Genomic DNA, 12381 nt, shown 5'->3' with positions numbered 1-12381 from the left:
CACAGAGCGAGCATGCATCTGTAAGCTGCCCTCTCTGTTTACACAAGTCACAATGCTGAACTCTCCTTCTCAGGACAGGGAGTTCTTTCTTGTGCTGCTAAGCACAGTTCACATCATATGTCTGCTAATAGGTCCATATTTGTTTTTCCTGGTAACTTTTCAGGCTGGTGATCACTTTAATAAACTTCACCATAATAAAGTCTGAGGCAGTATCTGAATAAAAAGGTCATTTCTTCCTCACTGCCATTTCCAACACCAACTGTTGCCCAGGGTGCTTGCTCCTCATTTCTACAGTACCATTAATAGCAAGAACCTGTCCATGCACCTCCCACAAAATCATGAGAACCCCCAGACTCCCTTCAAGCACAAAGCTGCTGAGACAGGTGCCCGGCCCAGTGTGTGTTGTTTTTGTCTGCCTTGCCCCGACACCATGCTTCCAAGAGAAATGTACCTTCAAACCTAAGCCATGAATCTACACCTTCAAGAACCAAATCAGGTAAGAACATATTTCAACTAAGCAAAAAGACGAAGGAGTTTGCCAAAAAAGGAAACTCAATCCAAAGCAACAAGAGGAGAAAAGGTGGTCTAACATTCATTTACTAATACAAAGACTTAGAGGAAGGGGTCAGAAACCCAGACACATATATACCTTCAAAAGGACATGAACCCCACACTACATTAGTGCTGTATATATAATGTGGTTTAAACTCACGGCAGAACTCCAAGAAATTTTAGGAAAAAGCTAGACCAAAAAGCTGGACAAGGCCAGCATAGAGACTCAGGCTGCTAGGGTTCCCAGGCTGCCTGCCCCTACTTGCAGCCCAGTGCCAGCGCTGGAGGGGGGCCTTCCAACTACACTGCCATGCTCTGGCACTCATCACACCAGGTCACCGCTCCTTACTAGAGTCCCCTCTGGATTCCTGTGCTGAAATAATAGGAGCATAGTGTCAACATGGGAAAGGTATTTTGGGGGGTTATGGACACAGTACAAGGAAATAAAGAAATCAAAAGAGCAGTAGAGTTACTCCAAGATCACAGAAAAGGTTCAAAGGGCAAAAGGCCTGAAATAAACCAAGGGGATATGGTGGCCACCTTCCTATGAACATCTGATCTAACGCTTGTGCCTCCTGGGATGTCGTTTTACAATTCTAAAGGATGAACGCTACTTCCTCATGGAGGATGTTATTTCACAAGCACAGCAACCGTCCTGACAAGCCCCTGTTACAGTCTGGGAAGCACCTCCGAGGGACCTCTGCTCTGCTTGGTCATTACAGGATGAGGTGGTCTTAAAGGCCATCCCTTAAGAGGCAACATAAAACAAAGCAGTCAACAAAAAACTCTCTTCCCCACAACCTGCTCACTTGAAAACTGACAAAATAAAAGGCTTGTTTTTTTCAATGATTTAAAGCCTAGCGAAGTTTTTCAGAAAAAAACAGATCTCATAAAGGCCAGCAGAGAGAAACACACCTAAAAACCATCTTAGGTAGGTAGGCAGGTCAGGAAAAAGAAAAGAAGGGTGGGGGAGAGAAAGAGAGAGAAATAGCAAAATACAGGGGAGCAAGGGAAACATAAGATGAGAAACAAATTGGGAAGGAGGGGGGGAGCCTGAAGCATAATCCCCAAAACAAAACTCCCAGAATTACATTGGGTTGTTGCCAAATAAGCCACAAATTCATGGCTAAAACTAACTTGAGGCTGGCAGTGACTTGACAGCAGCTGAACCCGCTGATCTCCTGGCCAGAGGAAAAGTTGTTGGGAGCCAGCGAAGATGGAACAGGAAAGGAAAAAAAGAATACAATTAATAATAATAGCTAACATTTACTTAGCACTTTTTATGTGCCAGGAACTATTCACGTGCTTTGTATGTATCAGCCTACATGTATTAACCCACTGAATCCTCAGGAGTCCTATGGGATAGATACCTGTGCTATCCCCATCTTACAGACTTGGAAATGGGGCACAGGGAGGTGAGGTAACTTGCCCAGGACTGCACAGATAGACACCAGTCATCAACCAGGGTGGGACCATGTGTCCTCATGCACACAGGTGTAAGACATGCAATCAGGCTTGCATTCAGGAAGTACCTCCGAAGGCTTTCGGTCCTCATGCCTGGAACAGGAACTTCTCCTGTGCTGGGAGCGGGAATTCTGGGACCAATTAGTTGACAAGCCTATAGAAACAAATGTCCAAACAGGAACCATCAGAAGCTGGACAGGTCACCGGGTATTCTCAGGGGGGATTTCTTACCCAAAATCACCAGGCTCACTTCAGCGCTGCCACTGCAGGAGACGACCCGAGAAGCCCTCTTGGCTCTCACAGTGCTCTTGCTCCCTTTATTTATTTAAACTCTCATTTCCCAAAGAGGCTGGAGGTGATCCTTCTGGTCTGCGCTGTGTGTGGCGATGCTGTATCACACGCACAGCTCACGAGTGGGGAGGGACTCTAAGCACGTCAGGCAGGTCGTGCCTTCACCCACAGGGCCTACACTTGTTAAGAGGTTCAAAATCTCACACTGGTAAATACAAAGTAAAAAACATCTTACTCAGTTTTCAGCAAGCTTTCTCAATACTAAGATCATTATGCTAAATCCTAAGGCCAACCCAAAACATTTTTTTTTAAATAAGGTTTGACTCTTAAAGGAAGATAATATTTAGCATTCATTACACAGGGAACCTCAGAACTATAAGGCAGCAGGTATCAGACCTAATATACCCTAGCAGAGACTATGGGGCCAATAACCTTTCGAAATGCCCACTCGGTTTTCCCATGAAAATACCAACTGGTTCTTTGTTCTTTCTTCCAGAGGACCTCTAGTCCTGTCATCTGGCCTTTCCCATGCCAGGGTCATGACGCCTAACAGGGTTTCCTAATTGCCAACAAGCGTCAGCTCTCCACTGGCTGAGACCTCTCCACAACACCAAGGACACTCCAACCTGCATTTCAAAACGCTCCCTCAGTCCCTGGGGCAATTCTCTTTCCTGAGGTCCCCACCCTGCAGGTTCCTCCTTTTCCATGTTTCCCATCAACATTGGTATTTTTCCTGAACTTTCCTCTTCTTGCTCCCAATGTTCTCCCTAAAGAACACTGACCCACAGTCCCACCCGGCACACCTAGAGCAACCTGTCAGACCTACATTCCTGGACTAACCTCCCTCTCAAGCTTCAGATCCAGTTTCACTTTCACATTAGATGTCAGCCTTAAAGGGGTTACTTAAATTTGTCAACTCAGTATTACAAACACTGAACTCAACATTCTACCCAAACCTGCTTGGCCTCTTGCATCCCTACTCTGATGAATAGCACCACCATTTCTACCTGACGCCTCTCACTCAGGATACATCCTATCATTAGTTAAATTGCATGGATTCAATTTCGCTCGCGGTACCTCGGAGTTCTAGCCCCTCTTCTCCATCCCTGCTGCTGCTGCCTGTGACAGCTGCAAAGCCTCTTGTTTGGGTGCTGTGCTGCAGCGGGAAATCTGAAACAGCCCTCACAACTGCGGGTAGTAACCGTACAACTGCCTGCAGTAACCGTCCAACTTCCTAATAGCTTACCTTCACCTCCTCTGCTTATCATCTCCCCAATCCTGAGCACTCACTATACATTTTCCCAGAAATTAACACCCCAAAATATAAAAGCCAAAAGCCTTAGGTAACTGCCATCCTGCCAGTGAAATCACCTGTCTCTCAAATCAGAAGTTCTTATCTCTACAAAATGCAGACACAGGAACAGAGAATCAAAGCACCCTTAAGACCTGGGGGATGTTAAGCAATAGATTCTGCACATAAGCCTATCATCAGATTTGCAAGGACCAGGACTAGTGGAGATTACCAAACTTCCCTGACGATGCTAGCACTACCCTTGAACACCAGTTCTGAGCCTTAGTTTAGGTCAACTGCCTAACTGTTATGACATCAGCAGAATTGGAATTCTCACTAGTGGCCTGTGGCATTCCAGTAAATAATTTGGTAAATTCTTCTTTATAAAATAATAAGCTTCTTCTTTATAAAATAGTGAGTATGACTCTTTGGACTCCAAATGAATATGAATATTTCTTTTCTTTTTTTTCTTTTTTGAGACTCAGTCTCATTTTGTCACCCTTGGTAGAGTGCTATGGTGTCACAGCAACCACAAACTCTTGGGCTTAAGTGATCTTGTCTCAGCCTCCCAAGTAGCTGGGACTACAGGCACCCGCCACAATGCTCAGCTATTTTTAGAGACAAGGTCTTGCTCTGGCTCAGGCTGGTCTCAAACCCAACCGATGAGCTCAGGCAATCCACCCACCTCAGCCTCCCAAGTGCTGGTATTACAGGCGTGAGCCACTACACCCGGCCTGAACAAGAGTATTTCATTAAATAAATATTCTGAGCTCAGCACCTGTAGCTCAAGCGGCTAAGGCCGGCCACATATACCAGAGCTGGTGGGTTTGAATCCAGCCTGGGCCTGCCAAACAACAATGACAACTACAATCAAAAAATAGCCAGGCACTGTGGCAGGTGCCTGTAATCCCAGCAACTTCAGAGGCTGAGGCAAGAGAATGGCTTAAGCCCAGGAGTTGGAGATTGCTGTGAGCTGCGATGCCACAGCACTCTACCCAGGGTGACAGCTTGAGGCTCTGTCTCAAAAAATAAAATATATATATATTCTGGGCACAATGGCATGAGCCCAACTTGTAAAGTTCTCTATCTGGTCATTACTGGAAAATGAAAATATAGAAGCAAAGTTGGGAACCTGGAAGGTGGCTGCTGGATCCTAACATCTATAGAGAGGCCTCTTAAGGCCCGGTGCTCACTCTGGTGCTAAAAGCCATCCTCCAGCTAGTACACAGTCTGAAAGAAGAGATGAGAAAAAGCCCAACAAGTATCTGCATAGAATTCCCAGAGGTTCGAGGTAGGAAAACGAAGGGCAAAAGGGATGGCCCCCTTACTTTCAATTGCTATGAAAAGGGTCATAAATGATAAAGAACAAGTCCAGAAAATTTTAAAACGTCAATCTATTGCTATACTTTAACACAAGGTAGGGTAGGGGGAGAAGAATGTCTTCAGAGCCAAATACTTTCAAGGTTAAAGCAGAAACGACCAATTTCGTCACTCTTGGGTTTTCTGACCCTCTTGGGGATTTGTTAAGATTCTTCCCAAATAGTTTACGAGGTTCCCAGGAAGTTTGCTGAGTTGCTGGCATAGAACACAACACAGGTAATGATGCTCTTTCCTAGGGCTGCTTTATAAATCTTGAATATTGATATCTATACCATATTTGCTTTTTCTTTTAGACAGGGTTTCATTCTGTTGCCCAGGCTAGAATACAGGGATCATCACAGCTCACTGCAACCTCAAACTCCTGGGCTCAAGCAATCCCCTTGTCTCAACTCTCCCAAGTAGCTGAGACTATAGTCTGTACTATCACATCCCGCTAATTTTTGTATTTTTTGTAAAGAGGCAGTATCACTCTTGGTCAGGCTGGCTTCAAGCAGTCCTCATGCCTCAGTCTCCTACAGTGCTAGGATTACAGTTGTAAGTCATCATGCCTGGCCTTATATTTGCTTTTATAAACAGATACCCAAAGATTCTTCAAATTTGGTATCCAAAAATTAACCAAGAGGAACTCTGGTACACCCCAAAATAGTCTGTGCCTCTTCCTCTTTATTTAACTAATATTGATACAATGCAGAAGGAGGAAAAGAAAGTTAATCCCATTAAACTCACTTTGCAGAAAAGGAAAGATTGGGGGAAAAGTTAAATGTGTATTATCACTGGCATAAGGAATGTTCTTAGCAGATTATTCATGAAAGCCAAAAACAAAAAATAACAAACACCCACCAACAGACTGTGAATGAATAAACTGTGGTACATCTATGCGATGGAACATTATCCAAGAATAAAAAGGAAAGAATTATTGGTATGTGGAACATGAATGAATGTTGAAATAATGTTACATGAAAGCCAGATGCAAAAAAAAAGTACATTCTATATTATTCCATTTATATAAACTCTGAAAATACAAACTAATCTATAGTGGCAGAAAGTAGATCCTATGGTTGGGGAAAAATGGGAAGGAAAGATGATCTTGCTACTGATGATTTCATCGTCAAAATGTATCAAGGCATACGCTTCCATTTTTTAAGGTCTTGCTCTGTCACACAGGTTGGAATACAGTGGTGTGATCATAGCTCACTGCAACCTCAAATACCTAGGCTCAAGCAATCCTCTTGCCTCGGCCTCCCAAGCAGCTGAGACCACAGGCACACATCACCATGCCCGGCTAACATGTGTGTGTGAGCATATATGTACATATATGTATGTATATATATGTGGGGCTTACTGCATGTCAATTTTCCCTCAGTAAAGCTATCAAAAAATTGTCACTAAGATATTATCCATTAACAGCAAAGGAAAAAACAATTTTCTACTTTACACAGGTGGGTTTGCATCAAACTAGAGTTTTCTGCTGACCAGGTGAGATCCAAGAAAACTGCTCTGGATTGCAGTAGCAGGTGTTTGTTACTGGTGATTTCTTCCTCTGATTTCCTTGCCCATATCAGAAACAGTTACTTTATTAAGACCCATTAAGACAAGAGACAGAACTTATAACATATAGCTAAGTTTGAGCTATGCCTACAGCAGATTCTAAATCTATATATTTTTTTTTTTTTGAAAGGAGATAAAAAACTTTTCTTATCTTAAAAATTGTTATTTTTGGGCGGTGCCTGTGGCTCAGTCAGTAAGGCGCAGAGCCCCAGGGCCCCATATACCAAGGATGGCGGGTTCAAACCTGGCCCTGGCCAAACTGCAACAGAAAAATAGCCAGGCATTGTGGCCGGCGCCTGTAGTCCCAGCTACTCCGGAGGCTGAGGCAAGAGAATTGCTTAAGCCCAGGAGTTGGAGATTGCTGCGAGCTGTGTGATGCCATGGCACTCTATACCGAGGGCCATAAACTGAGATTCTGTCTCTACAAAAAAAAAAAAAAAATCGTTATTGTTGGGTGGCACCTGTGGCTCAAGGATAGGGCACCAGCCCCATATACTAGAGGTGGCAGGTTCAAACCTGGCCCCGGCCAAAAACTGTAAAAAAATAAATAAATAAAATTTGTTATTGTTAATTCAGGACAGTCAGTATTGCACCAAGAAGAACCATTAACGTAGCCAAAGAACCAAAAGGTGGCAGGTACTGAGAATATGCTCCTGTTTTTGAGCTCAAGCAAAATAAGGTCAAGGAAAACAAAGTGATAATACATTTGAAGATAGATTGGTAGGGCTGCTACTCCTGCCTGGACTGCACCCACATCTACAGAGACAGGCTGCAGGTGCCAAGCGTCTTGACCCTGCTATATCTACACCCATCCCTATAACCATGCTCTCCTCAAGACACTCCCCAGGCAATCAGGAAGCTCCTAGAACATTATCAAAACAAAAATAATTCACATCCCTTTTTAATGGAAAAAGTTACATTACAAACACCTTTTTAGCAAGTTTTTGAGGGGGAAGGCAGGTACCAAACCATAGATGAAATTATTTCAAACACCAAAAAGCCAGGAATCACAATGAACAGTGATTTATGCTGTAACAAAACAGCCGCCACTTGTTAAAAACTGTAAAACTGTGTGCTAAGATAATCCTGGGTAAAGTCATTCCCAAGCCAGAGTACAGCATTAAAAAAAAGATTCACACTGAGTTGGTTCACATTTTGTTTCCAGAACGCTTATATTTAACAAGTAAAATTTTGTTTTCTTTTCTTTTTTTCACGAATTTGCGTGTCATCCTTGCCCTTGCGCCAGGCTAGGATCCTGGGCCATGCTAATCTTCTCTGTATCGTTCCAATTTTAGTATATGTGCTGCCGAAGCCAGCACTGTTTTATTTTCTTTTTACTTTCAGGAGAGGTGTTGGGAACTCTAAAAATATGGTCATAATATCTAAAATTAGTTTATTGCCATTCACAAGGCAAGATTATTACCTAAAGTTAAGTCCACTCTGGTGACAAACATAAGTGACTTAAAATTCTTGACAGTGTATGAATAAATTTTTTTTTTTTTTTGAGACAGAGTCTCACTATGTCACCCTCGCTAGAGGGCTGTGCCGTCACAGCTCACAGCAACCTCAAACTGTTGGGCTTAAGTGATTCTCTTGCCTCAGCCTCCCAAGTAGCTGGGATTACAGGCACCTGCCACAACTCCGGCTATTTTTTTGTTGTAGTTGTCATTATTATTTGGCAGGTCCAGGCCAGGTTCGAACCCCCCAGCACCAGTATATGTGGCCAGTGCCATAACCACTGAGTTACGGGCACCAAGTCGAATAATTCTATTTTAACTATCTTAAACAATGAACACAACTGAGTAGAAAAAAACTTTTTTTGTTGTTTTGAGTGTCTCAAACTTCTATAAAAACAGAACCTCTGGGTTAATATAAAGTTATAAAAAGCTTATAGATGGCAGCATCATGAACACCCATATCTAATGTTCTTTCTAGTACTATTACACAGACATCTCAACACTTCCCTCTGAAATATTAAAAATAACCATGCATGCTATCTTGCCCTAGATCTAAAATAAGGAAAAACCTCAAGAGTAAAAATCTAATACCTAGTGCACGCACCTGGTAGCTTGTATATGGTAAGCATCTCATGTTGTGCCATGCATGAAAGGTTCAGAAATTACGATGAATTGTGGTCCTGGTGTTCACACCACCACAAAATGCAAACTATGGAAAAAATCTCACCACACATCAAATGTGACTATCCTGCATCTCAGACACTAAATAATAAATATGCTGATTATCTGCCTTTAGTAGCATTAAACCAGCTTAACAAAGTAAGATGCTTATAACCAGCACATAAAGAATCCAGCAGTCCACCGTCACAGCAGGCATGTACAAACCTTACCTACATACCTGTGCATTACATAAAGGCTCATCTAGCCTCATACAAGTAAAACAATGCTGCATTAATTAGCACCTGAAATGAAGCAAATTTAATCTGATTAATGGCTATTTGCTCCAACTGCCTGATAGAAAAATGTCTAGTATAACTATACCTACCAAAGCTCTTTTACTCCAGTATACCTAATCTCTACGCTCCCACTCACTTCTACCTTCCAATAAACAAAGGGATCATATATACACTCAAAGGACTGGCCCGGAAATGTTTCAACATTTCCCAAAATACACGTGAGCCTTCAACCAACCGAAGCACAAACATATCACAGTCACCCACCACTCCTGCTGAGCTCCAAGTCCAAGGCATTATAAACTGGGAAAATTAGTTAAGTTTGGATTTCAGTCTGTTCTCCTTTCTGTCCATTCATTATCAATCACAGGGGAAGGGGCAGCGCCCAGCACCAATAACTGGGAAGACAGAAATACTTCCAGCTGAGCACAGGTGGGGAAACTGGGAGACCAGGGAGGGACCACAGGGTGCCTGGCTCCAGGCCTTCTTCCCACAGGGAAGCCAACTGAGCCCTGAAATTTAGGAATTCAGACAGGAACAAGAAGCCCTGCTTCACAGCTTCAGGAAAAACTTATCTGCACACTTCTATCATTCTTTGTGAAGGAAAGAATGGAACCAATTTCCTTCTGGATCTGTGAGAGGCACTGAATATAAAAACAACAACAACAACAAAAAAAAAAAAAAAACAGAAATGCCATTTGCATTTACATTTGGATAACCTACCCTAGCCAAAGATTTCATGTTCTGGGGGAAAAGTGCCAAATGAATAGTATTCATTAAGTACTATTTAATTCTTGTCTTACCTTTATAGGAAAAAATATATATATATAAGAATACTGATCAGAACTATTAATTGGCATGAAAGAACCAATAATATATAATTCATGCTAAAAGCAAGGGCATTTGATGTTTTAATTAGCCTCTGCAGGTTTACTGAAGATAGTTGGTACTCAAGCAACAAGGGTTTAAACTGTGCAGATCCACTCAGAACTTGTACCTGGACTTTCTTCTGCTTCTGCCACTCCAGGGACAGAAAGATCCCTCTCTTCCTCAGTCTACTCAATATAAAGATAACAAAGACAAAGAAAGACCTTTATGGAAAGACCTTCCACTTAATGGACAGTAAATATATTTTTTCTCTTCCTTACGATTTTATTGCTTTTCTCTGGTTTATTAGAAAAATACAGAATATAATAACATACCAAATATGTTAGTTGACTATGTTATCTTTCAGTAAGGCTTCCAGTCCAACCACATACTATTACTCATAATCAAGTTTTGGGACAAAGTTATATGCAGATTTGACCCTGTGGGAGAGTGGGGCTGGGGGACAAGATACCCTAAACCCTCCAATTGTTCAAAAGTCAGCAACACTGAAAACAGCTGGTAGAACCCCGTATGTGCCAAAACTCTTAAGGACAAAAAATCCTGGCCTGGGAAGCAGAAAATCAAGGGCTTGTTTCCGTGGGGCACACCCTGGCACAATGTGAAACTTCAGAGACTGGCTGGGCCACCCAGTCCCAGGAGCACAATAATTACAGACACTCCCTAAGAGTATGCCATCACTACTCCATTCCACTGCAGGCCTGGGGTTCCAGGGCACCTGGAGAAAGGCTTCAACTCTGACTGCAGCTGGATAAGGGCTATGCCTGGCACAGAAAATCACCATCCATCCCCAGCTGTAAATACCATACTGGTCTTTCCCTGGACCAGGCCAAAAAACAATGCAAAGCCCTCCAGAGCAGAGGCCAGCAGGCCCCAGTCATGGCTATGGCTGGTGCTGTGGCCCCATGCTGACGTCTGCAGCTGCCTCTCCTCCACTTGGACATGGGCTGGGAACTGCTGCCAAAATTCTGTCAGGCCTGCAGGCTGGAGAGGGGGTGTAATCACTGCACAGACTACCCTTCTTGACAGCAGGTCTTTTCAAATTCCCAGGTCAGATGACAGAGGGCAGGGCATGGGGAGCTAACCCAAGTAGGGCTGTTTTGTGGACTGGAATACAGGGACAGAAGGCATGCCCATCCCCCATCCCCAGGCCAACAGGTATACAAAAGGACCAGCTCCAAATAAGTGGGTTGGTGACAGAGGCCTACACTGTGAACTAGCCACCCTCAGAGAAGATGGAAAGGGGTGTGCTCTATGGTAAGAATATGTGCATATTTATGTGGGCTAGCATTCCAGGAGTTCTTAATGAGAGCTAGTAGTTTACAGCTACATCACTCACCATAATTATGGAATCATTGAGCCTGGACAGGCAGCACAGCCATAAAGGGTCAGCATACACTTTACACTGAGCCAACCGTGTGACTAAAGGCCAGCTTCCCTCCTACTAGCAACTACCATCCTTCCTGCCACCCCACCAGCAGTCACCTGTAGCCTGGGGCTAGGATAGAACCAAGCAGTCTCCCGAGGCTAACCGGCCAATAACCTTTATTTACTACCAGCTTCTTGAGGGAGGTCAGCACAAAACATGTGACTTTTTTTTTTTTTTTTGTAGAGACAGAGTCTTACTGTACCGCCCTCGGTAGAGTGCCATGGCCTCACACAGCTCACAGCAACCTCCAACTCCCGGGCTTAAGCGATTCTCTTGCCTCAGCCTCCCGAGTAGCTGGGACTACAGGCGCCCGCCACAATGCCCGGCTATTTTTTTTTTTTTGGTTGCAGTTCAGCCAGGGCCGGGTTTGAACCCGCCACCCTCGGCATATGGGGCCGGCACCTTACTGACTGAGCCACAGGCGCCACCCAAAACATGTGACTTTTAATAGACAAACTTTTGGTGGGGACTTTGGACACTCTTTTCTTCCTTCCTCTCTAACCAGAGTTCTACGTGGAAATACATTTTTAGATGAAGTATTTCCTTTTTTCTTTTTTCAAGTCTCACTTTGTCGCCCTCAGTAGAGTGATGTTACATCGTAGCTCACAGCAACCTCAAACTCTTGGGCTTAAGCAATTCTCTTGCTCAGCCATCCAAGTAGCTGGACTCCAGGCACCCACCACAAGGCCCGGCTATTTTTAGAGACGAGGTCTTGAGGTCTCGCTCTAGCTCAGGCTAGTCTCAAACCAATGAGCTCAGATATTCAGGCCACCTCAGCCTCCCAGAGTGCTAGGATCACAGGTGTGAGCCACTACGCCCAGCTTAAATGAAGTATTTTATTTTTCAGGGCTATAATGGACTAATATCCCTGACTCCCAAATTCAGATTTTTAAGCCCTAATTCCTAATACCTCAGAATGTGATTTACTCCGAGATAGGGCCTCAAAAGTGAGGCTGTTGGGGTGAGACCTAATCCATGTGAGTGGTGCCTTTATTGGAGATTTAGTACCACAGAGACACTCCAGGCCTGCCTGAGATCATGTGAGAATACAGTGAGAAGCCACCTGTAAGCCAAGAGACGCCACAGAAGAAACCAGAACTGCCCAACACCTTGATCTTGGACATCCAGCCT

General features: G+C 43.7%; 1 protein-coding gene and 1 pseudogene across 11 annotated transcripts in view; both read right to left on the bottom strand.

Annotated features, from left to right (window-relative positions):
- Nucleotides 1-12381, bottom strand: part of JADE1 (jade family PHD finger 1) — a 65470-nt gene that overhangs the window by 28568 nt on the left and 24521 nt on the right. For 5 of the 11 annotated variants that reach the window (XM_053579341.1, XM_053579414.1, XM_053579474.1 and 2 more), the window contains exons 3-4: nucleotides 2085-2170; nucleotides 1644-1733 (exon numbers count right to left, since the gene is read on the bottom strand). In XM_053579341.1, the coding sequence (XP_053435316.1) occupies nucleotides 1644-1733; nucleotides 2085-2170 (176 nt within the window). Of the gene's footprint in view, nucleotides 1-1643; nucleotides 1734-2084; nucleotides 2171-2266; nucleotides 6632-12381 lie in introns of those variants that run through there. The other 6 variants (XM_053579743.1, XM_053580006.1, XM_053579680.1 and 3 more) reach the window with 2 other exon arrangements.
- On the bottom strand, nucleotides 7712-7845 carry LOC128592643 (uncharacterized; annotated as a pseudogene).

Source organism: Nycticebus coucang, chromosome 1, assembly GCF_027406575.1.
Source record: "Nycticebus coucang isolate mNycCou1 chromosome 1, mNycCou1.pri, whole genome shotgun sequence".
In the NCBI taxonomy this organism is placed as follows: domain Eukaryota; kingdom Metazoa; phylum Chordata; class Mammalia; order Primates; family Lorisidae; genus Nycticebus; species Nycticebus coucang.
Note: the sequence above shows the minus strand (reverse complement) of the source record. Positions and strands in the feature narration are given on the sequence as shown.